Here is a 27,967-nt window from a genome sequence, read left to right as displayed (position 1 = left end):
ACAATACTGTTAATCATGCTGTAATTGCAAATACTAAAGGCTTGATGAGTAAAACAACGCAAAAGATATTTTTATTTATGGCCCTTTTTTACAATGACAAACATATTACTTTAAATAACCTTTAACTTTCTTAAACTTTCTCTCTTTATATGTTACTTGATAACTGATGAGTATCTGAAACACAAATGGAGGATTTTTTGGGATTTCCATTTTTGGTACTAATGTTTCAATGCCATCAGTAGAACAATATCAACACAGACAGCCAATATCAGGTCCTATCATTCAGTTATCTCCCTTAAGAGATCAACTTTAGCCAAAAGGCTGGTGGATTTATGCTTTATTACTAACTTTAGTTAAGGACCATAAAGTCTGTTACTATTATCAGTAACACAAGCTATATTTGGTAAAAGAAAATGGACACATTGCTATAGATATGGAGGAACTGAAATTCCACCAAGCCAAAAAACTAGAAAGAGTCTTATTCCATGTCATATCTTTAGAAATTATTTTTCATTACAACAAAGTACAAACAAGGTATTCACAGCCATGACAAAAAAAAAAGCCTTCTGTTGATGGCATATATAAACTTTTTTTTAAACAGCTAACTTCAGCAAGCAGTTCAATAAAAAAAAAGAGATAAATGATCTTTGCATATATATGTATACAACCAGAGCTGCAGTGAACTTGCACTTTTAAGGTCAAATCGTCTAGTTTTCCTACAGCATAGTTATGCAGTGTACTTACACTTTTGAGGTCAAATAGTCCAACTTTCCAATAGCCTTGCAAGGGAATGGTCCTGAAAGACAATATGGAATCAATGACAGGAATGAAAACATTCAAGCAACTAAAAGACATAGGTCTGGATTCTTTGAGAATCAAGTCAAGGAGGTGTCAAGAGGCATATATCATCCTCACAACCACAAAACTTTAAATATGAAGACTCTCATCATAAAAAAGATGCCAGGGTAAAATCAAGGAAAGAAAGAAGAAACACAATTGAAGCTTTACTGTATATATTCGCTTATAAGACAAGTGCAACTGCAAGAACCCCAATCTGCTATTGCTAAATGGATCTGGAGCTTTGTTGTGAGCAGTTTGATTCGACTTATACTCAAGTATACAAGGTATATATACAACCCAATATGCCAACATCACATTGTATGGTTTTCTTTTACTGGTACCTCTGCTGCTTGTATCTCTATGCCTGACCAAATAAAAGCACAATACTACCCAAACCTGTATGAAAATGATTAAAATAAATTTCTAGATCAATATTCCATATCTTAATGCAAACACTATCATATATGTTTCCATGTTTTGAAAGGCTACAGTTAAATTAAATACTGTATATACTTGCTTATAAGTCAGGTCTAACCACAAACAACAAAGATCTTGATCTGCCTAAGCATATTACACCTGCTAATCAAGGTCCATGTTGCTTTTTCTGCTGATTACTCCAAACAAACTGCAGAGACCCAGATCCGCCAGTGTGACTCTGCTTCTGTACATTTTGCAGTTGGACACATAAGCAAGTATATATGGTATTCCGTGCCAAGAAGAAAGCATATGAAAAATCATACCAGTATGTATGCATGTTCCGTCAAAATAAAGACAGTTTGAAAAAATGTGAAGGAACAAGAAATGTGTTAATCGAAAATGAATGCCTTGCAAACCTCTCTATTATATGGCCATGCAGTTAAATGTGTGTAAGAAACTTACCAAGGGTTCATACAGAATTCTGAATGATAAATTCAAAGACTTTTCCCAAACTTTCAAAGACCATAAACATAGATTTCCAAGACCTATTTTACTGAAGATTGTAGCCGCCTTGCTTTGATGAAGAGTGTATGTGTTATTGAAGTTGTCGCCAAAGGCAACTTTCTATGGCCAAACAAATGATTGCTTGTTATTGCTGGGGCATTGAAAATGAATGGGTCATCAAAAGAAAGAAACCAGGAAAACCTGACTACATTCAAATCTAACAACCTTGGACAATTTTATTTGTGATTATGGAAAGAAATTAAAATGTTGTGGTTTATTTCAATTTTTAAAGACTTTTAAAAGCTCAGGGTAATCTGCTCGATTTTCCCAACTTTCCAGAACTTGAAAATGCTACCTCGTTTTTCCCAAACTGTCAAAGGCCTTCAAAGACTATAGGAACCCTGTTACCCCAAACACAAAAAAATTCAGCACAGAAATGTAAAACTTGTGTCATTGTGGCTACTTTTGGAAAGATGGTGCTGTAATCACCTAGATGTATCGACATACCAATCTGTATGCCTAAGTGACTAATACTTCACGTGAAATTAACATAAACACATAACTTAGGTCAAAACACTGAAATGTTCAAATTTAAGCCATAGCGACCTACTTTTGGTAAGATGGTGTTGAACTTGAGTAGCATGGGAAGAAAAAATGTCAACTCAAATGCTCGAAATAAATCCTTGAAGGGAATGGTTAGTTGGTTACCTGAGAACGAGGAGTTTATATTATATTACAGAAGGCTCCTGGACATGATAGGCTCCTGATAATCAGGCAACAGATCTTGGATTTATTTATTTATGCAATAAATATTCACTTTTTCAGTATTATATAATTTGAATCAGTTATTGCAGAGTAGCACTTGAGCATGGTTTGCTACAATTTCTTTGTCAACTAAGAGACTGACCATTATGAATAAAGTTGTTAAACATTTCTATTTGTGAATGTTCATTTTGAATGTGTCATTAGTTAATCACTGCACTCTGATCTTGGTTTATTTTTGAAAGATGTCACCTCACAATCGTTGCTGAAACAAAATCTTGCTCATTAAACTGCATACATAACAAAGCACCAAACAATGAGGTGGTCGATAAAGGATTCTCACCTTAATTTATCAATCAATTAATGTAAATAACTGCTAATCAACAATGTCAATCTCACAGCAAAGTGCTGTTCTAATTATGGGGCAATGATTTATAAATGAAATAAACAAAACGAAATCCACCAACATGTACACGTGGCTTTTTAGTGTTGTTAGACAATCGCGACAGTTATGAATAACTATATTTTTTAAACTCCTGGATTTTAACTACTTTTTTGTAATTTTTATTTATGGTTGTAAAACTGTAGAGACTATCTTTTGTTAGATTTTGCCTTTGTGACTAGCGTCTGTTTTAGAAATATTAAGAGTGTAAAACTGCACAGAATATATAAATAAATGCTAACATATGTGTTGACAATTACTAATAATAAGACTTGTTGAGGACTTTGGGTTAATTTCTCACCGGCTAGTGGGAATTGAAAGGTTCCAGAAGAATTAAGTAATTTCCCATTGGTTGGGCAAGGTCACATGAATAGGCATTTTGAAATAAAAGGAGTAGTAAGATCTGTCACACAGGGTATGTTGTGAAATATAGTCAGAATAGAAGATGTATATAAGGAGGGAACTGAGCAATTAGATTCAATCCTAATTTAGAGTCAGTCTTATTCCTGTGCTCAGTCGTAAGTCTGCAGATGTGTTTCATGTTGTACTTAGATAATATTCCAGAGGAGAAACATTTGTTTGGACTGTTCAGTGGATATATAAAGTGCTCATTATTCGGACAATAATATTATTCTGGAACGATTGAATTATTCAAAGGAGTTCCGCACAATGCCATTTTGACAACATTGTGATTCTTGGCAGACCAGTAAATTTAAAGTTTTGACATTTATATGGAACTTTTCATTCTTTTGGACTTTCATAGAATTTTATCAGGATCATTTTGGATTCACTTCATAATACTGCAAGTTATTCTCACATTTTCATTTATAATTTTAATAATTAAATTATTTGTTAAGTTTTACACAACTTGTTGGTTTTGCTTTTTTCTGTGACTTAGTTTATGACCATAGAATCCTAACATTATACAATCAGTTTACCAGTGAATAAAGTCATCCATTCTCTATACAAATGACCCCATTGTTCATTAACAATTATTCTTGCTCTGATCATTTTAAAAAAATGGATGTCAAAGTGTTAATCAATGGGTATTTACAATGGATAATGGCACAAAGAACTGAAGAGCATTTTACTTTTAAAGAGTTTAAAGTTTGGTCTTAAGCACAAATGAGTTATCGCCACTTGTCAATCATGCTGATCAAGTAACCAATCAGCGAATGTAAATTAGACACCTGCAAGCATTGCTTATGTCTGCCATTTTCCTCCAACAAGCTGCTTGTGGCAATAAAGAACTGATTATAAGTAAGTCCAACTTTGGCAACGATTTGTTAATTTCTCGATCGATAAGAGTGAAAAAAAGGCAGTGGGGAGCCTTGTAATCCAGGTCATCTAAATAGAGGAATCAGACTTATTCCTTTCCCGAAACAAAGATAAAACTTTGATGGATAAAAGACTTTTATGTGGTCGCGTGTACGATCAGCTGAATATGCAAACACTTGATGGAAATTACAACGTTTGTTTGCATAAAATTATGTAGAAAAGCATTTCCCGCTGATGGCTTGAAGGGTAAAAAAGAACTGTAATTGAAAAATACATGTAAAAATAAAAGTTTCTAATATATGGGTGGAGAATCCACCAACTTTTGGGCTTTGATGTTTATTATTTTTCTTGTATAGAAAGCACTGAACCCCAGACTGCATTATTTTAAAGTTTTAAAATTTAGAGTTTAATGTTGGCTTGTCCCAAAAATAGTGATGTGTCGTTTCGATCTTTCAGACTCTTTACTTTCTCACTGGGCTGAAGAAGGAGTGGGGATACAAAAACGTAATAGTAAAAAAATACAAAAACAACGGTTTCAGATAATTATCGTCCAACATATTAGGCATGCATTTACATGTTTACATTAACAGACATCACTGATCAAAATTCCATCTGATGAACATAGTAGAACTTTAAAATTATTATGTACAACAGTATACCTCTAAATAGTAATTATTTACGATTTTGTTATTAATTTTTAATTCATTTACTTCCAAGGCAGCATGAACATAAGCCAGATCAAATAATTAAGGGTACGATTATATGCTAAATATATTAGCATCTTTTGGAGCGAATTTCCTTGTACATGAGTAAGTTATCGAGCAGCTTTAAATTGATTTTTATTATTAACTGATATAAAACACTTAGGTTATTATTATACAAACTTGAAACTACAAATAAAAATATTGTCTACCACAGTATAATTTATGTAACTTTGAAATTTTACATTTTTAAGAATAATACAAATCATTTTCAATAAACATATCACTTAAGCTGAAAATATTTCTTTGCCAAATACAACATGTTTGTTGGAGGTTAGCAGGGTGTCATGTCCCGTGATTTGGTAGGCGGAGCGATATATCATCTCAAGTAAGGTCAATTAGCTCAAGATCTATTCAAGGATGGAAATGAGCTGGAAATCAATTGGTTTGTCAACAACAACAAAACAACAACCCAAAGGTATTCTGATTTGCAGTAGAGAAATTTTAGCAGTTAAAAGTTTATAAAGACACTGTTTATTGACCTTGAGATGTCCACGAGTATACATATGGAACCTTAAATGTGCTTATTCTTCCTTACATAAATCTGCCACATTTTTTGGGGCACTGAATTCAGACAATGAATGATCTGTGACATTAAAAAATATTATACATCTGTGTGCATATTTTGATGGAATTATTATGGATTCATTCTCACACACTCTACAAGACTGGCTGTGACTACATAATCGGGATACTCTACCTATTGATGCTATATATTATACAAGCGTCTGTGTGCCAATGAAACAGTTTTGTACCCATTTTTATTACCCCACCCCACTTTTTGGGTGTGTGCATCATTTTCTTCAGCTAACTAACCTGGTTGGTTATAGACAAAAAGACATTTTGTGGACCCCAACCACTGTTATAACAAGGTTACACTGTAGACAGATAATGCAAATAATGGCTGCTTTGATAATGAGACACCTGTTCACAAACGTAAGAAAATTTAAATCTCAGGGACGTTAAACTAACATCAATACCACATTCAATTTATTTTGTACACAAAGAACATGACTATTACTTTATTGTCTCTGACAAGGCTGTCAGATAAAACAAGATAAACCACTCTACCTGTTGCAAGCGAGTCATTACTTGCATGATTCATACCCATAGATAATATTCTCTGTAAACATCCCCATCACTGCTTAAGTAGTAATCTACCAACTTGACACAGATAACAAACACAGAAGTCTCAATATATCTGACTCTATCTCTATAGCTTGAAATTTTACAAATTAAAGTTTAATGGAATGGGGAAAGATCACTGTAAATGTTATGTTATAAATTAAATAAGAAAGTAACAGTAATATTTGTTCTATGTAGGTATCACATACAACAAAATATATCCAAACCTGAAAGAGAAAGGCCAGTTACCAAAGAATGTTTGCACCATGAAATGGTAGTCATAAAATATTTGTGAGACTTACCATATGGTGTCAAAGCTGGCTCTTTTGGATGGCTTGCATCTGATCTGCTCCAAACAATGTAACTTCCATCACCATGGGCACTAACAAACTCTTCCCCATTTCTATGCCAACACAAAGACTCCAGTTGCTGTGAGGGATACCGAATGAAAAAAACCCACTTTACTTTCTTCGTGCATTCCAGGAGCCAATATTCTTGAGGTACAAAGTTATTTAGCATGTGATTTTATTTTTGGAATGTTTTTTTGAGTCAAGACAAAATCATGAACTTAAAACACTAGCAAACACCATGCAAAAGTAGCCATCACTGAAATGTGTTAAAGATTGATGTCCAGTAGGCAGGGATGATTACGAACAATAACATTTCTGAACCTCCATCTCTAGATTTGGGAATTTTTATTGCAAAATGAGTTCTTGAGACATTCTTTTAAACATAAAGACTACTGGTTTCTACTCAACGATCCTGCATCATGCAAATAATTTCTGCTGTGCTCTTTGGCACGTGTCTCTCTCTATAATGCACTAAGACCATCAAAAGGCTGACATTACAACAGTGATCACTCAATCTTTTTAACTATGGAGTGTTAAAACATCGCCGATATTCTGGTGTGATAAGACTTTCAAATTGGACTATAGCAGCCATATTGTATGTAAGATTGGGATTATTTTCGTTAAGGATAAATTAACCTCCAGAAGAAAACAAGGCTATGCTAATATAACCAGCCATTCAGGAGAATTCATGTCAAGATTTTCAATATGTCCATTGTGGCACCCATATTGGATGTCTGCAGGGTACCATTTTTATTTAGGACCAGCTAAAGATCATAATAAGTCTTTTTGGTGAAAAGACTATGTCAATATCACCATAAGCACCCATATTGGATGTCTGCAGGGTACCATTTTCATTTAGGACCAGCTAAAGATCATAATAAGTCTTTTGGTGAAAAGACTATGTCAATATCACCATAAGCACCCATATTGGATGTCTGCAGGGTACCATTTTCATTTAGGACCAGCTAAAGATCATAATAAGTCTTTTGGTGAAAAGACCATGTCAATATCACCATAAACTCTTGAGAACCATAAAAAGATTTTTTTTAAAATGGGTGCTGTGGTCGCCATATTGGACATTAGACTGGCACCATTTTCATTTAGGACCTACCATTCCAAGAACTTCAATACGGCCACTGTGGCAGCCATAATGGATGTCTGAGTAGCAGCATTATCATTAAGGACCAACTAAACACCTTAAGAAGTCTTCTGATGGAAACCTCATGTCAATAAGACTTTCCATTCAAGAGTACCAACTGGACATTTTTCAGCACCATTTTCATTTAGGACCAACCTCAAAAGAAGTCTTTCAGTGAAAAACCCTATGATGAAATGAAAATTCATCCAGGAGGACTAGTGGTAAGATTTCCAAGATGGCTGTTGTGATGACCATACTGGGATATCTAAGCTGCACCATTTTCATTTATGACCAACTAGACCTTGGGATGAATGTGCGCATAAAGTTTCATGGCATTCCTCTGAGTATTCTAACAGAAGTAGTTATAACAAAACTTTTGCTAATGGATGGACAGATATCAGACAATGGACAAGAGGCAATGCAGTAAATTCTTCTGGTCTATAACCTTTGCAGCTAAAAACAGCTGTCTTATAATTAATCCTTAATATAAGACTGAGAATCTGCAGCAAGCACGTTTATTCCAACACAATATAAATTTTGTCTGCATTAAAATACTAGCATAAAAGTGATTAAAAGACACATTTAGCTTCACACAGAATAAAAATTGTGTCCTGTTGTAAAGGATAGCAATCTTCTGAAGCACATTTACCAAGCAGACACAAGCCTATTAGAGTACTGAACACAATTTAAAAATATATTCCCTTCACCATAAAAAAGTATGGAATCGAGTGCTATAAAAAAAAATCCCCCAAAACCATGACAGCTAATTAGATGTAAAAGTCACTGGAAAGTAACTTAGCATTTCCTGCTAGAACAAAACATCTACAATTTACAGCCTTCATAAATGAATCTCCGGCAATTTAAAGGACAAGTGTGTGCTGTCAGTTATCCAAACATGTATTCCAAAATACTTATCTAATTAACCATTTCAACACTGCAGTCAGGCAAAGCAATCCAGGAACAATAACTTCCTCTCAACTCTGCAAACCATTCAACCCGTCTCACATACATGTCTTGCTTGGATGATGAATCATCTGATTAGTCAATATCAGGGGTATTTTTTTTTACTATCATTCATTTGCATACTATTTTGATACATTCAAAGACAGGATGTTAACAAGAAAGGGGTGTTTTCAGATCTATATATGTTAATCTTCTAATTCAACGAAGTACATCCAAAATGGCAGACTTGTCGGCTGACGAGTCTGAATTGTCTGGAGCGTAAATAATTGAAAATACGGCAATTCTGATCTCGTAAATATACAAGAAGAAGACGGGAAACATTTGCAACAAGAATGGATTTTGACAATAGCGAACTTGCCAATGTGTACCACACCTAAATGTTGTTAATAGACTAAATCTTAACTGGATCACAATATTCACACATTTTCCAAAATGCACAGGCCCAGCATGAGTATTTGATGGATCTTGAACACCTCTTGAATTTTAAGATATTTTACAGTGACTATTTTTTTTTGGAAATACCACTCGTCCCCATTATATTGTGATGCTGGAAATAATATAGTAATAACACTATGGACCCGATAATCAAAATTACAAAAACTACCGTATTAAACCCCATCAACACCTTGGTGCATCAAACAGATATTTGAGTGCTTTGTCCTAGCAACATCTTTTGGATTTCATGAGTTGCCTCCCTCAGTATGTAATGTCAACTAACCAACAACGTGTAACAGTGGTACATTGTACATCGGCCAAAAATGGTGGAGGCAAATGACCTAAAGAGGATACTTTATAATTTTAACATCGAAAGTATGACTACATACCAGATGGAAGCCATTACAGGTGAATTTGAGTGAAAGGTATTTGTACAAACACAGACTGGCAGTGAAAAATTGCTATTTATCAGTCCATTCAAGTCGTGTGCTGCCCGTGTCTCAATCATATCAGAACAGTGTTCAAATTTGAACTTAATCTGATTGGATATGGTAGCTTGCCACCACATCCAATGAAATTCACCCGAAGAACAGAAATATCTGCTCGATATGCCAAGGTGTAGGGTTATCATGATGGAACCTTGGCTAGCGAAGATGTATGTGATGCCACTCAGTTGCTAATCATCATATGTATCTGATACTTTCAGATGAAATTATAACTGGCAAGTATATGTATTAAAATGAGGTGTTTACATCATCGATTTAATGATAGTCACAATATGATATCTGACACTATGGATTGAAAGAAATCAGCTTGAGGCTTGGTGTAGTTTTTATTTACTTACTGTAATATATTTATCAGACATAATTCAATTTATAAATAACATGCAGTGAAAAAAAACCCAACTAAGTTACATAAACAGTATTACTATACATCTGACTGGCATTTTGTTTACCCCCCCCCCCAAACCCCACAAGTACACATACTTTTCTATCATTTTTGCTATGCCACTGTTTGGTACATAATGCAGTCGGCAGTTTTGGATCCCAACTGCCATGTTATAGTGAGCTGTAACAAGATTTTCAAATATTAATGCACACCATGAGTGAGAGAATGACCCAAATCAACACAAAGGTGCTTGTACTTGTGTCACGTTTTCTGAAATACAGGCTTTTTATAACATTTATATATTGATGGAAGTTATGATTTTTGATGGTATTAACTGCATTGGTCAAAAAGAGAAATTCTGGTTTGCTGGATCAAATTTTGGAGAAGTTCTGGCATATGACAACTTTATCCAGGTAAAACGCTACCTGTATTTCAGTGATGATACAGGTAAATGGTTTGCTAGCCAAACTGCCCAAAGAGCTGTCCTGGACTTTTGTTCAATTAATTAATCTAGTGTAATCACAGTCAAAGCACATGTTTTTATTCATATAGGCCAAAAAAACATGTATATTTAAATTTTCAACACCTGTAAAAATATTGTTACCCACGTGTGGCTTTCCCTGAAATGTGACATAATACTGCATTTATTCAAAGCATAATTTGTAACAACATGACACCAGATCAAAAACAGACAACATATTGCTCTATAAATGCTTCATTTCATATTTTTGATTGAACACCATGAAATTTACCTTTACCTTACCTTTTGATTTACCTGTAATGTCACCTGTGTGAGACTAAACTTGTTGATGAGCATATTTTCATAGACCTGAATTAGTCTTCTTTACAATGATACCATATATGTATTCCTATCACAAGAAATAAAATGTTCACAAACAAGTCGCTAAAAAAATGTTGCCTACACTTATTAAACATCTTGAAAGTTGCATAAAGTTGAATGGTGGTCTTTCTGTTGTAGTTATTTAGTGCTGAAAGGGATAAGGAATGGATATATATCCCTTGCTATGAAACTGGAGGTGCTATTTGATTATCAGTGCTTGAAAGATGTATATATTTTGAAAAATTCCAATACTTATTCTGCTCCAGTGCACTTAAACAAGCATTGCCAAGCTTTTGTATGATCAAGATGACTTCTGGTCAGGAAGAAAAGTAAAATTACTGTTCCAATCCTGATATGAATGACATGAGGGAAAAATTCTGGCAAGCAAGATACAATAACTTTCTATTGGGATATATCAAAATATATATATATATATATATATATATATATATATATATATATATATATATATATATATATATATATATAATATAGCAGATAATCTCAAAAGTTGCTTAAAAATATTGGTAGAAATAGAAAATATTCCACTGAAAGTAATGTAGCAGTACTGTTACTATGAAAGAAATGAAATGTAATCTGGTAACAATATTTAAAAAATCAGGATAAATTGCTGGGTGTTTTTTTGTTGTTGAAGACATTCTGTAATGGATGGGAATCTGGAAGATTGGTGGGTCTAGCAATTTGGATTAATAATGATAATTTGCAAATGGTTCAGCAGAAAAGCATACTGGGTTATTGTAGGCAGGTAGTGGTGGTGAGAGTTTTTAAAGCTATCAATACACAATCTACATTCTAAACAATTTGTGACCAATAGCATTTAATATAAAAAAGTGATAAAATAATGAATATATATGAAGTAACATCAAAATAACAAATATTTCAGATATTTTAATGACAAAGTCATTTTGAGGTATCAGAGATGCACAAACAATGGCTGGTTTTTGTTTGGACTACACTTGTTTTAAAGTGTCTTTCCTAGCTGCTAATTCCGTTGTTGGTAATAAGACTAATTTGTCTTACATATACAGTATATAAGGCTGCATACATTTTATCTACTTGAAGTGTTACTTGTTATATTTCTGTTTTTCTTGATCTTCAAAGTACATATTATTCAATTTAATTTCAAAGGTATATTGTTTGGTAATTTTAATAATTCTAAACTGAAATGTATGAACACTATTCTACAATTTTTTTTAAAAATGTTTGCTATCTTTCAAATGTTTAGATTTTTCTGCAAGATGGAGAAATCTGCATAACCTTTGATTCTCAGGTCTTCATCATAGGTCAAAGTGGTCCAAATGAAGGCCCATGGTTCAAATGAGGCCCTCAGGTAATTTTTTGTGGCCAGCACTCTTACAAAAAGTTAGTTTCATAATTATAGCAAATTACTATAATACAAATGTCCCATGAACTTAACATCTTTGGTCTACGTGACCCATGTTGTTGAAGATGCTTGATCTCCCTGTCATATGATGTTCCCTTGCTTTAAAGTGCAAACTCACATTTTAAAAAAATATTTTTATTGTAAAGATAGTCATACTTAAAGGTGCACCAGCATCATTTGTTTTGAAAGCCATCTATGCCAGGATGCTTCATGTCGAATCCACATTATAATACAGTGTTCACCAAGTTATTTAACTATGAAGTACAGGTTATATGATGGTGAGTGGTCTCGTATTAACTGTAATATTCCATAGGTTTGCACAAAAACAAGATACTATTTGATGAATAACAAACTTGACTAGCTTTCTGTACTATTACCTGTAAAGTGGATCCCATGGGATGCAGGTATTGTTATTGTGTGGTTAAATCTGGTGTATCAGCTTTTCAAAAGAAGTCACCTAAAGGGTTTTTTCATTTTTATAAATAATGGCCATATTTGATGGCAGATTGGCATCATTTGTACAAGTCTGAAAGTTCTTCATGCCATGCTAGTATGCATTCTCTACTCTGTGTTTTTAAGACATGATTTAAAGGTTCTATATTTTTAGTAACAGTGGCCATTTCAGTCTAGTTTCTTTCAATGTTAGGGCAAATTTTTATAAGTGGTTTATCAGAAGTCATATACAGGTTTTTCTCTTTTTCTGCAACAAAAGCTTTCCCATTTTTATGAATTGTGCAAGTATTTTAGAGCAGACTGGAATCATCTGCATAAATAATAATAATAATAATAATGAGGACTTTGTATAGCGCCTAATCTTTAGAAGCTCTAAGCACTTTACAACATTAGACAACACCTATAAGATAAAAAACATATAATGATATGATTACAAAAACAAACACCATGAAATTAGAAAACATTAAAAAACATGCTGAGAATATTTAAATGTGAAAGGTCTTTATTTTATTATGCATTCTGCCCAATTTGATCAAATTCTGTCCAGTGGTTCTGAGAAGTCATTTAAAGTACTTTTAATATTTTTAGCAAAGGGGACCCATATTTGATGACAGATGTGCATCACCTGTAAAGATCTGAAATTTTTTGTACAGGGATGCTCCAAATCAGTGGTTTTTAAGAGAAAATGCAAATGCATGATGGCCAACACACAACTAATGCAGGACCATGCCATAATGTCACTTGGCCTTACAACTTGGTGAGGTAAGCATGAAATTATATACGCATTTTGTTTAGGCATTGTACACATATATACACCAATTTTGTCTAAAACAGTGTAAATAATTTTACATGACATCACACACTAACAGAGGCTATCACATCACATAACACTTTTTTAACTGGGAAAAGGGGTGGGGTAATGAGGAAAACTAGTCTTCAAAAACCAATCAGATATTCAGTTGAAAGTTTTCTTCATCATGCCTACTTATCTACATTGGTCTTGTTTTGTTTACAAATAAATACACTCTTACCTGTGTGGCATTATAAGTTTGGTCTGCATTACTGTTTGTGTTATCCCACAATACTATCAGACCTCTGTTGTACCCAATAAGGAACTGCAAATATAATATAATATATATATATATATATATATATATATATATATATGTATCAAAGCAAAATGAAAAGTCACTAAGTATAAACAGAAGTTATGTGTTATCAAATACAATGCAACATACCCACCCATTACCCTAGATAATTCCAAGATGACATCAATATGCCATGGGATTTAGGACTGGTTCCCATTTCCAAAAGAGCAAAACTGCCAGAACAGGTATTTAAACAATAGTACTTATAACAGCACATTATACACCTGCCTCATGAACTTTGCAAAACTGTGACCCATGACCCTTACACCCCAGACTGTAATGGCATCTTTATTATCCCAAGTTCTGGCCAGCCATAATGTTTCATCACAAGCCTTAACTCAGAAACAAAGTTGTTCTGCAAAACCATTTTTTGTTTGCACCACAATGACCATAACCTTTGACCTTAACTCCAAAATCAACAGGTCTCTTCCAAGCTCTGACAAGACCATCTCAGTAAGGCAACTGATTTTGTTCTGTAAATTTGACCAGTATAATATAATGATCTGCTATTGTAAAGTTGGAAAACATGCAATTAAATAGTTCCATACTAAAAACATATGCAGTGGCAGTAAACATTATGTTCAACTGAAAAGTTTGTAAAGTATATATAGACATTATTTACCTCTTGTACAGTTCCAAACCCTACGCAGCTCAATGGCTTGCTACTATCTCACAAACTGATATAATTCTTGGAATTCCTTTCCATTTCACATGATGACCTGAATCCATATCAGACAAGCCATTATCTGGATTTTACTACGACAATCATATTTCTGAAGTTCTTGCATTTATTCCATAAGTTTTAAGCCGTTTTCAAATCCTTAACCAAGTGGAAACAATCCACTAAGTTTGGTCTAGTCCGAGTTTCCTGTGACCCTTGCCACCCCATTTTTGATATTTGGACATTAATGTTGAGGTGTAGGGTCAGAGTCCATTTCCTATCAAAAGGTTGGAATTTGACGACACCATGTGGTGTCAGCACTGAGCAGCCGCTAATACTGGTCATATTAGCTATAAGATCAGTATCTGTTTCATTTAGGATCAACTAGATTCAAAAATAAGTCTTTTGGTAGCAATATAACAATCAATCCTGGAGTCATGACATCAATATTTTCAGGATGGCCACCAAGACAGCCATACTGGCAGAGAGATTTTCACAATTTTCATTTTGAACAAACAGACAACATAATAGGTCTTCAGGGAAAAAAACCACTATGCTGTTAAGACTTTCTATTCATCAAAAATGTGATAAGATTTCCAAGACGGATTCCATGGTGGCCACATTAGATGTCAGGTTGGCACCACTTTTATTTAGGACCATCTAGACTAAAGATGCCAATGGGTATCAGGTTACTCGGGTAACCGCCCGTTGATAATAACCCTGGTAATAACATGAGCCATAGGGTACCTGTTTACCACATACACCTCTCCCTCAATAACTTGCACACATCAGGGTCCAAAACAGACCACACTATAAGCGAGGGAGCAAGTTACTAAGGGACCTAAAAAAAATGCTAAAATCCAGAAAAATGTAGGGTTGCAATGGGGGTTGGGGCTGGGCTGTTTAAGCGCTGAATCCTCATTTTATAATTGAGTCAAGAAAAATTGTCAATAAAGAGCTTTTTCTTTTGTTTGTTTTTCTCTATAAATTACCTTTATTTTCAAAATATCGAACATCTGAAAGATCAATAACATGATTCCAATTGGTTTCAACAACCAAACATGGTACACGAAAACAATGGTGTCTTATGTCATGGCTTTTTGTTTTGTTGATTAACTAGGAGTCCACGAAGCAGGGAAACAGACTAACTGTTGATACACTACCAAGCAAGATTCCTTTTTATCAAAAACATGCAACATTTATTTCATGAGAGTCGTCTACGTCGAAAATCATTGTTTAAAATTTTTTAATTAGTAAAATACTGATGCCGTGATTTCCTTGCAAGTAATAGTTAAAATTCTTATCAACCTTGAGGATATCTCAACATGTGAATTCAGAAATTCTCTGAAACTCGTTTTCCCCACAATGCTCCGTATCTGTGAAACAAAGCTCTTTATTTTACAAAGTATTCATTTCGCATGGTTGGCTTGCTGTCTTTAATCACATTTATTATAGAGTAGGTTAATTTAAGGTAGTTTAATTAGAGTATGTACACAGTAAAATTTATAAGAGTGTTTGATTGATCAACTGAAATGAGTTACCCAACATACGACGGGGCTGCGGTTCTTAAGCATGTAGATTTATATGCATTTTAACTTTTTTTAATTCCATCTCCTTTATTTGTTTCAAAAGACGCAATTAACGTGATAATAGAACAGGAGGCCCACTTTTTATTTAGTGCAACAATACAACAAATGCTTCCATTAGTCCGATATCAAAACACAGTGAGCACTTAATAGAAACGCTCACAGACATAGCTGTTACAGTAGATTTACACATTTTACATTTAATTATGTGAGGACACATCACACTTATGATGATTACACTGAAAAGGAATTAAACGACAGAACTAGAACACAAATTGCAATTGATAAAAAAAATTATTTAATTGGTATTTATTTATTAAAGTACTGCCATCACTAGGCATGACATTTTCATTGACTGAAATGTCCCTGAATAACATTAATTGCGGTGTGCTAAGAATGTCATTTGAAAAGAAAATGTAACAAATTATATGATTTCTTATTAAAAGTTGATATTTCATAATACTGATTAAAATTTCCAGGCCCTATCTACTGTTTTCAACGACAAAACGAGTGATATATCAAAATTTCAGTCACCAATTTTGATTGCTAATTTCTTCAAATTCAACAAATAGGGGTCAATTTTGGGGTATTTTCTGGTTTAAAAATGGGATCAATGCCTGACTTCGCATTATAAGTAGGTTCGCAAGTTATCAGGATGCGAGTTATCAATGGAGTGGTGTACAAGTTTTCTGCCAGTGCTTGTAAAGGCAGCACTGACTTTTGCTGTTAAGTTGGACTGAGCTACAAATACATGTACTTTTATGGTGCCAAGCAGAGGTCTGCCTGTTCCAGTAAAAACTGACCTGAATCCTTCATTTTCCCATATGACAACTCTTTGACTGAGCCGCCATTGTGGTACAGTGTCAAGTAACCGAGGCTGGTTATTTGATCTTGCTGCACAACTGAAATGCTTTCAGCCGCAACCTTGAATAAATTTCACAAACTGTATAATTAAAGTGTTACTTTCAAAGCTCAAGCACAGTCTCTAAATAAGCATCCACATAATGACAGTGAGGCCAAAGATGATGATTAGACCATGATGATTACTAGGCAACGAAGAAAGATTTCAGAACTTTATCAGATAATGAGGATGAATTCTTTGACTTGCATCAGATGACATTGGGTAGTGACATGTATAGGTCAGGACACTGTGAATTTGTTTTAAATGTTGACTTAATTTCAGGTTTGTGCACATTTATTTTCCTTTTGATTGGGTACCCAGGTAACCAATTGTTAGGATTGACGGGTACCAGAAGTTTTCTAACATTTTGACATCTTTAATCTAGACATCAAATGCACTCTACAAGTTTTTAAAAAAATTTTTCTTTAGGACCAACTAGACAGCATAAGTTTAAACCCTATGTTGATATGACCATTCATTCATGAGGTGCATCAATAACAAGATTTTCAAGAAGGCCAGTGTAGGACTATATCGGATGTGGTACCATTTTCATTAAAGACTCTCTAGTCTGTGTGTGTGTGTAAAGTTTCATGGCAAATCTTTGCTATAAGTAGTGACAAAATGACAACCAGAAAATGGATGAAACAGCAGTCTTTCAGTCAGGTTTGATAAGAAAAAAGTGTTGGGGGGAGGGGGGGCAAATGGCACCCTTTATTTGAACAAATGCCCCAGTAGTTTGATCATAACAGGCCAAGCTCATGATAAAATTAGATAAAATTAGCCTGTTTTATAAATAACCATCTTTACTTTAGAAGTCTCCTCTTCAGTGTCTCTGACCATACTCTAACAATTAGTCACAAGTCTACAATTTTTTAACTCCTCTCTGCAAAGTTTCAGTTTTCAAGCAATTTCTTAACTGCATGAAAATCTTTTTCTCCTTTTTGTTCAGTCACTGTGGAATCAAACTCTCAGCGATGCTGCCACAATTGTTATCTAAAGAGGAGGAGCTCCTTGTGTCACAAAAATATGGGGAGAATATAGAAAAACAAGGGGGAAAGGAGGAAATGGCATTGTTCAATATTTACCAAACACCTGAATATCCATCTCTTTCTTCCTGCTCCACAATGTAAGAGCTAAAATTTAAAATCCTTAAAAGATGTTGCCTTGAGTTGTTTAAGCATCATCTGTCTGTGAAGTGTCTGTTAAGCTTAATCTGTTCCTTATCTGTGTATGAATATTGTTCTCAGTCTGTTATCTTAAGGGGCCATCTTAGCATGCTTGAGAAAGTTGGAAGATTGTTCTTTATGGTTGTCAAGGACAATTTTCCATAGCTCACAGGTATGGTCTACTGGATGTCTCTGCTATAAAATAAGATACTGCACTAACATGCAAAGTTTCACATTCTTTAATCACTGCTTTACTGGCTACTATGCCAAATTTCTCATCTTTTCCATAATGTTTAAGCTTTACTAGGTTGTTTTTTTTAGTCCATTAATGCCAGTCTGCAGGTTCAGTGAGAGGTATTTTGCCCCAACAAACATCTTACTTTTTAATTTCTTTTTAGATTCTTATTTAATTTATCCCAACTCTTCAAGGCAATATAGGGTTGCTGCAGAAGTCCCCTCTTGGCCAAACTGTTTGTGAGAAGAAGTCAAAATTGCACTCTCCTTTTGAATGACTGTACTTTAATTAGGGCTTGGTATTCTGCCTTTTTCTACATTTAATGTTGAAATAACACTGAATAGGGGATGGAGCAGCATGTCTTCTGTTTGTCTATTCAGCATGTACATAGGACTTGTATTCTACATCATTTTCAGGTTTAAAATCACTCAGTGAGACTTCCAGAATAATACTTTTCCAAATCCAAAAATCTGATGATACTTCAAAATTTTAAAAATCATTGTCATCATCAGCCAGTATTTGCTGAACAAAAGTGTCATGAACCATTTTTGGAGTCTGCCATTTTGGGTTTCTAGGTAGCCCATATTTTAAACAGACATTTGTTTAACTTCCCAGGTACAACAAAGCATCATAAGTCTTCGGTGGAAGAAAATAGTCATTGTGGCACCCATATTAGAAGTCAAATCAGCACCATTTTCATTTAAGACCAACTAGACATTATAAAACGTCTTTTGTTGAAAAGACCATCTGTTCACAAAATGTAATATTAACAATGTTTTCAGGCTGGTACAGGGTTTGTTTCAAATGCATTTAGAAATCTTTCAAAGTGTCATTATTGTTAACTTTTAGAAAGTTCATAAAAATTGAAAATAAAAAAATAAAAAATTGATTAAGGATAGTTGATTAAGCATTTTTACCAACTTTCAATTACAATAATGTAATCTGGTTAGTCAGTTATAATTTATTACAATGTAGTTTCTATTATTCTCTTATAGAGTCTTATGATAACTCAGAAAATTTTTTATCTGAAAAAAAATTTACTGCTTAAATCCAATGTAATATGCAAATATGATTACTGGGAAATAGAGGGCATAACACACACACACACACACACACTTGCTTCACATCCACTTCTCCCTGTTGAGCTCTCACCTCTCCCTGTTCTGTCCAAAACTCAAGTCTAGCTTGACCCCTGCATGTGTCTGTGTGTGTGTGATATGGATTTTTAACATGGCTTTAATAATTTTTCAGTCATATTGCTAAGATGTCTGCAGTGTGGCAGTTTATAGTTATTTCAAGCACTGGGGCATCATTCCGCATACATGTAGCATGATGTCAGACCCAGTCATATTATCCTGTCACCAGGCCAACCAGTCCTAACACTAACCTCTTAATGGTGAGTGCCTAGTGAGGCAGCTGAAAGTAACATTTTTTACAAGTCTTTGGTATGACTTGGCCAGGGTTGAACACGTGACCTCTCACATCCAAGGACGATGCTGTAACCAATAGGCCACCAAGCAGTCTTGACATCAAAAACAATTATTTTACTGAAAAGCCTATGTTTATATGGAACATCCATTCAAAATTATTAGGTACAAGAGGCATCTAGACCATGGGATGAATGTCAAGTTTAGAAAGAGTAATGATAACATGCTTCTACTACAAATATGAATGGATGACAAACAATAGACCATTCCATAAGCTCTTCTCATCTAAAATTAGTACAGCTAATTTGTTTAAACATGAGGTGTGGCTGACCAATAATTTATTTTTATTTTCAAGCCCTCCTGAATACCACATATAGGGAAATTTCCACATAGTTTCATTTTCTGCAACATTCGTGTCAAAGTCTAAAAAAGTTCAAATTTAACTTTGCACAAATTTAGGAAGTTGACAAATTAACACCACTAAAATTTCTTAACTTATATACGAAAACAATTTCAGAATACAACTTTGAAAAAAATGTACAACGCAGAAATTTTAATCTGTACAAATTATTAAAGATCAAAAAAAGTTTTGATACCTTTTCTGGATTTGTAGGATGAACTGCAATGGCCTCAACAGCACCAGGATTCACTTTAAAGTCATCTGGAACACTGGAAACACAAATAATAACAATATTTTATGTAAAGCTTGATGTCCCTAACCACCTACCATTGTGTACTTCATCCAAACAATAGAAACACAAATAATAACAATCTTTTAAGTACAGTTTGATGTCCCTAACCTCCTACCATTGTGTACTTATCCAAAACAATAGAAACACAAATAATAACAATCTTTTAAGTACAGTTTGATGTCCCTAACCTTCTACCCTTGTGTACTTCATCCAAACAATAGAAACACAAATAATAACAATCTTTTAAGTACAGTTTGATGTCCCTAACCACCTACCCTTGTGTACTTCATCCAAACAATAGAAACACAAATAATAACAATCTTTTAAGTACAGTTTGATGTCCCTAACCTCCTACCCTTGTGTACTTCATCCAAACAATAGAAACACAAATAATAACAATATTTTATGTACAGCTTGATGTCCCTAACCTCCTACCCTTGTGTACTTCATTCAGAACAATGGAAACACAAATAATAACAATCTTTTAAATACTGTTTGATCTCACTAACCCCCTAGCCTCGAGTATTTCATAAATGTAAGTGCATCCATGGTCAAAAACTCTCTCATACAATAAAAAAGACAAGGTTCATTGAAAGTTTTAGAATTTAAGGATGAAGTGACTTCTCTCCCTACCAATGTTGAGGTCAAAATTTAGAATGCTTAAAAGTCACTCAAAACAACCATTTTACATAACTTTTGAGACAAATATTTTTAAAAAAACAAAATACTTATTGAAACTATTGAAAATATTCAAAACTTTCTTTGTCTGGTTTAGCAAAATTGTTGGTAACCTAAACAAAAGGAACTCAAGATAAAACCATTTCTTCCCATGTAACTGCATAGTGTTGAAACCATCTCCGATATTTTTCAACAAGATCATGATTTTTAAATTAGCTTCTGTGATGGACATACTGGATTTTAGATTGGCACTATTTTCATTTACAACAAACAAGATATCACAAGAAGTCTTCTGGTGGAAACTCCATGTTCATTCATTCAGGAGGAGTAATGACAAGATTTTCAAGATTGGTGCCATGTTGGTTATATTGGATGCCAGAATGGCACCATCTGCATTTAAGACCTACTGGTATTAGTACATTACTGATATAAACAACCACCTAAGAAAAGTAGCTAGAAATATATTTTCAAGATGACCATTGTGACAGTCATATTCTAGTCAGACCAAGGCCATCATAAGAAAAAAGTGTAATGATTACTTCAAAAGCATAATGGTTAGCATATATGAAAAACCCATGCTGACATGACCACTCAATCAAAAGTAACAAGATTTTCAAGATAAATAATATGGTGGTCACATGGGACTATGAATGGCCAGTACATTAGGACCAACTAGATATAATAAAAAGCTGCTTAGTAAAACAATATCTTCAGGATGTGAAGCAACAAGATTTTCAAAATGGCTACTGTGATGAACATACTGAATATCCAAGAGGCAGCATCTGGAGTTAGGAGCAATCATATTAGCACAACACGTCTGGTCTTAAAAACAACATGGCAATGTCACTTTTTGATCAGGAGAATTAGCCATGACATGATTTTTAAGATGGCTACTGTGGTGGCCACATTGGATGTCAGATTAACACCATTTTCATTAAGGACCAAACAGATTTTATAAGACAGCTTATAGTGAAAACATGACTGTCAAGATGGCCACTGAAGCGGCCATATTTTCATTTAGATTCAAATAGACTTTTGGTGAATATGGTTCAAGTTTCTTGACAATCCTCCACTACAGCTATAAAAAAATTGCTTACCACAGAAAACAGGTTACAGATACGGTGTTTTCATTAAGAAAAATTTTAAGAACTGAACTTCGGCAACATCCAAAGGCACAAAGTTGCTAAGGGGTCCTGGGGGCATCCCATGCCCCATCCCTCCCCCATTGCAATTAAAAAAAAGAAACAAAATCCTGCAATTTGAGCATACTTGGGAGGCTTTTTGCTATAAATTACTAAGGAAAAGAGTCACCTTTTTCTCCCGACTTAATTATTTCCTGTTAATGGTATAAAATATTCAAACACAGCACCAGAAACAACTGTTGGTGTACATATTTATTTATTTATTCATTGCCATTTCATTCCAATGGTGGAGATGTGCTGTTAGTTTATTATACATAAGCTTTAAATTTAAATACAGGATTTCAAAACCAAATCAATATACTTTTTTTTACCATTTCTCAGTGAATACTTTCCAATTACAAATTTACATAAAATGGATGGGGTAACCTTTTTTTAAAATGCATTTAAGAGATTGAAATGATGGCTAAACTGACTATTGCAGTAGGCCTACTGTACATAACCTTACAAAACCTGTCTTTTGAATAAGTGGTTGGAGTGTGCATGTTTTTTTATTTTTAACGTAGCTTTAATGATATGAGTCATACTGGTATGATGTGCAATATGGCAGTTTACAGTGATGTCTAGTACTGGGGGCATCATGCTGTAGACATGTGGTATCATGTCCCTTCCAGTCACATTATCCAGACATCAGACCCACCAGTCCTAACACAAACCTCTTAATGCAGAGCAAAAAGCGAGGCAGCTGTTATTACTATTTTTATAGTCTTAGGTATGACTCAGCTGGGGTTGGAACCCACGACCTCCCACATTCAAGGCAGATGCTCTAAACACTTAGGCCACCAAAGCAGTCAGAAAAAGTCTTAACTGATGGCTAACCTTCTTTCTTTTTTCTTGCAATCAATTCTTCATCAAATCGATCAAGCATTCACAATCAAATCACATAAGACTGACAGCACTGAATTAAACCAGGTATTTTTAGCAAATAAGTAAAAAAAATGTGTATATTGATGGATAATTTCTGTTTCTACTGAAATGGAAAGCAATGATTGCTGATAGATAGTTAGTCAGATTTCAATTAGATTTCTGGAATACAAGTGTTTTATTTTTAGAAAAATAAAATGCAAGATCTAAAAAATTGTTTCAAGCTCAGTTTGGCTCGTTTTTCTTTCAATATATTATTTTCAAGTTAAGTTTACTGCAAAGAATTTTAAATATCTTGCAATCTGAACTGGCCAGGAAACAGTTTGAACCGGCAATTCATTAACTGGCCAGTTCTTAATGAAAATCCTGCAGATATCAAGGTATAAGCCATCACTTCTTACTTTTACTGAATGTAATATGAAATAAACCTGCTGAACTTGACTAAAGTCAACCTATATTCCTATGCACATTAATAATATGTTTGTGACTACATATGCATTTTCATTCACTTTTCCAAGATTCATCTGTGAAGTTCTGTGCAAGTCTCGCAGAATGATAAAATTGCTGACATAAATAATAATCATTTAAATGAAACAAAATCAAGAATATACTATCTTTAAAGTGATATATTTAGAACTGAAAAAAGACACGAGTTGATAATACACTCAGGCTAAAAAAGCAGTCAATGAATGAGGGGGTTTATAGTGATGCATGATGTCCCACCCAGTCACATTATCATGACACCAGGCCAATCTGTCCTAACACTAACCTTTTAATGCTGAGTGCCAAACAAGGCAGCTGCTAGTACCATTTTTGTAAGTCTTTGGTATGACTCAGCTGGGGATCGAACCCACGACCTCCCGCATCCGAGGCAGACACTCTAACCACTAGGCCACCAGAGCGGTCCAATAAGCACAGAGAAAACCTTTACAGGATCATGAAATGACGATTATTGCATTTGGTTTTAGTTAAGGACAGGTACAAGGAGGAAAGAATTATCTTGTTTCTACAAAACTATGACTAGAACGTTGTGAAGTGAACACTACTTACTTCTGCATGACCACATCCTGGTAGATGATCTGGTCCATCAAAGTGAAGCTGCTGACCTCCAGTATGTGGATGTTCCCTCCCTCAGTACCCAAAAGTAGGTGTTCCCCATTCTTGGTGAGGCAGCAGGCTGAAATTGTCTTCACTTTACTGAAAGAAGACAAAGAATGATGTCAACAATGTATTTTCACAAATCAATAAATTGACAATGCAATATCAGTGATGAAAATCAAAGCTGTCAACGGGTACCCAGGTATTCACCCATTCATAATTACCCAAGTAATAAAATTAGCCACAAGGTACCCATTTAGTTCATGTATAAAAAAACAAAAACGTGTTTCCAAGTTCAGATCAAAGATTATATCTGGTGGCATCAGAAGCGAGCGAGACACAGAATAATCTTACAGGACTACTGGCTGCTGTGAATTTATCCGCTGTAGAACTCCGTCTACTGATCTTATATTTCTGATGTGCGACCATTTAACCATGTATGTCAAAGTGTCCTTGTTGTCTATTTATAGTAACTGTACACAACACATTTTCAAGAAAACAAGTTTCTTGAATTTGAAACACCATGTCACAGATTCATTCGAGTTTGATATGCACATCGGCAGCAGACAAGTCTAGATTGAAAAGAAAATGGTGCCAAAACTTTCATGAAACAGACTTTATCAATGTGACTCATGGATGCTATATGACTAAAAAATGCCAGGAGGGATTTTGTTAAATTGAAGAACATGTTTCATCAGCAAAAGGACAAATCAATAGTGCTTTACAAATTTTGACAGCGTAATTAGACACTGATGTAATAGAGCATTCAGAATTTGTGGACTTTACTTTACAACCACTGAGTGAAAGTTAAACATACAGATTAGTTAAAGTGAATGTTGTGTATAAATAATTTATCATTTTCTTTTGGGTCTGGATTTAGCTGATTTGTAACAAGAATTTTAACTAAATGCAGATCCAGGTAAGTAACATAGATAAATATGTTTTTCATTCAGTTTTCTGTAATTATGGCATATAATATAAAGATTACTCTTTTATTCTCAGATTATGCTTTTTGCCACTTATATTAGTAAAGATTACGCTTATACCTCTCTGATCGTTGACATTTATGAACTTACAACAAAGCAGTCTAGGTTCACATTTAATATAATTTACCTAAAATTTTGACAGCTTCAATGAAACTAGACTGATAGGAGGTGGCATTAAAGATGGGGAGTCTTGATGGCTGATGGGTCTATTCAACAAGGTACAGAGTATGTGAAGCAAACAATAACCTTGCTGATACAGAGCAGCATGTCTTAAAAGAATCACTCTTCTGTAAGACCATCAATCATGAATGACCAAATATTTTTCATGCACATATCGAAATATAATACGATGACCTAAAACAAAAAACAACCTGCATTGAGACAACCTTTTGTTGGCAGATCGAACAGTCTCACAAGATTGTATGGGGTTTCAAAACAAAACTGAAATAAATTTTGCAGATAAAATTGGTGATTTGCTTACATAGGACTTTTGATATGTCTTAAGTTAACATGGGACCACAACTCTTACAAATGATAACAAAATTATCTTGCATCTTTCAAATATAAACACGAGTCCAGAATTTAAAACCACTCCAAATAAAAACACCCAGTTTTCACCTCCCTGGGGGTGTTATCAAAAAATGGCACTTCACAGTAACAAATCTACAGAATGTGAAGAGGTGATAGTTCAGCTGGCATTGATGATTTTAGTGGTAGAAATTATCCAATATTACTGGAATATCATGTTCTTCAATCTAAATATTTTTTTATAAGGTTTCAAAATAGCAAGTGTACAGAAAATGGGGATAAAAAGAAGAGTCTTTCAAAGTGATTGATGCTCTGCCATGTGAAAAGGATTTCCAAGAATTCAAAATAATTATTTCTTCCTATTAACTGTCAAGTGTTGAAACAATCTCTGATATTCTTTAAAAAAAAAAAGATTTTCAAAACAGCTGCTGTGGTACACATATTGGATGTCAGATAGGCACCATTTTCCTTAAGAACAAAGTAAACATTATTAGAAGTCTTTTAGTAAAAATCCCATGTTTTTGGGAAGAGTTTTCAGACAAACACTGTTGCAGTTATATTAGATGTATTACTGGAACCATATTCATTTGGACCAACTAGCTATTATATGAAGTCTATTGGTGAAATTCCCATGTTGCTATAGTCATCCTTTGGAAAGAAGTGGAGATAATATTTTTTATATATGACTTTCCATTGAGAAGTAGCAATAAAAGATTTTCAAAATGGCTACTGTTGTGGCAATAATGGATGTCAGATCAGCACCACTTTCACTTAAGACCAACTGGATGGACATCATTAGAAGGCTTTTAGTGAAGACCTAATATCAGCAGGACTATCTATTCAAGCAGACATTTAAAAAAAATTTAAGATGGCTGTCATGGTGGCCATATTGGATGTTGGATCAGTTTACAATTTATTTTTAGGACCAACCAGACAACATAAGAAGCCTCTTAGTGAAAACCCCACACTGATTTGAAGATGGCCATTGTTATTGCCATAGTGAACATACAATCAGTACCATTTTTATTTTTGTGTGTGTGTTTGTGTTTTAGATTTTTAACATACTTTTAACTCTTTTTAGTCATATCACTACGATGTCTGCATTGTGGCAGTTTACAGTGATGTCTAGCACTGGGGCATCATGCAGCAGACATGCAGCATCAAGTCCCCTCAGTCACATTATCCTGAGACCAGGTCGACCAGTCCTAACACTAGCCTCTTAATGTTGAGCGCCAAGCATGGCAGCTGTTAGTACCATTTTTTGTAAGTCTTTGGTATGACTCAGCCGAGTTTCAACCTGCAACCTCCCCTATTCGTATTTAGGACCAACTATACATCACAAGAAATCTTATAGTGAAATCCCCTTGTTGATACGACCATCCATTCAGAAGTAGTGGTAACAAGATTTTCAAGACTGCCTAGATGGCCATGTTGGATATCAGATTAGTACTATTTTTACTTGGGAAAAACAAAACATACGAAGACCTTATTGTTCTTACCCCAAATGAGGTCAATATTGACCCTGATAATCATAAAAGAATTTGCGGATAGTCATTGCATCAGTTTCCAAATAGGGAATGGACCTGCCATGTTTTTAGAATGACACAATGATGGAAAACCAAGCGTTCATTAACAGGCTTTCTCTTACCTCAAATGAAAGCTATACGCAAAGTGTTGTTTAGTTTTTTGACACAGAACAAATGTTCTTGAGCAGCAACCATTTTTCTTCTTTCAGCTAAGCACGATGACCAGGAACGTTTTGATACCAAAACAGCTGGACTTCTTCCTTATTCCAAATGCATGCCATCCACAATATTTGGTAAATAAAGATAGTGAAGAATGAGCTATTGTGCAGAAATGAAATTGGTATCAGATGACACCATAACATAACCTGTTCCACCTTATGATGTAGATGTATAATTTAGGTTGATAATCCACCACTCCACCCATTCATAAAGAATGGGTGAAAGTTTCTGAATGTACAGCTTTCCCATCAGCTGCTGGCAGACAGCTCAAAAGCCTTCCACTTTTATAACACTATAACATTGTTATATTGCTGCCTGGCTTTAATTTTAAGCCAGGTGCTTCAAACAATAAAATGAAGACTATGGGAGGTTCTTGATAAATAAAGGTAGGGCTTGAAAATATGACGCACAATTTTCATCATTTTGTTGATTTTTCTTGGCAAGATTGTTT

The 27,967-nt window shown here is 34.4% G+C and overlaps 1 protein-coding gene across 1 annotated transcript in view; it reads right to left on the bottom strand.

Moving 5' to 3' along the window:
- The window catches only part of LOC149805885 (lethal(2) giant larvae protein homolog 1-like), a 327,641-nt gene that overhangs the window by 63,157 nt on the left and 236,517 nt on the right, over positions 1-27,967 (bottom strand). The window contains 5 exon segments of the mRNA XM_089950631.1: positions 745-796; positions 6,432-6,558; positions 13,634-13,717; positions 20,323-20,395; positions 24,210-24,356. Of these exon segments, the coding sequence (XP_089806757.1) occupies positions 745-796; positions 6,432-6,558; positions 13,634-13,717; positions 20,323-20,395; positions 24,210-24,356 (483 nt within the window).

The sequence above is a fragment of the Sinohyriopsis cumingii genome, chromosome 2, assembly GCF_028554795.1.
Source record: "Sinohyriopsis cumingii isolate HCF-2022 chromosome 2, ASM2855479v2, whole genome shotgun sequence".
NCBI lineage: Eukaryota > Metazoa > Mollusca > Bivalvia > Unionida > Unionidae > Sinohyriopsis > Sinohyriopsis cumingii.
Note: the sequence above shows the minus strand (reverse complement) of the source record. Positions and strands in the feature narration are given on the sequence as shown.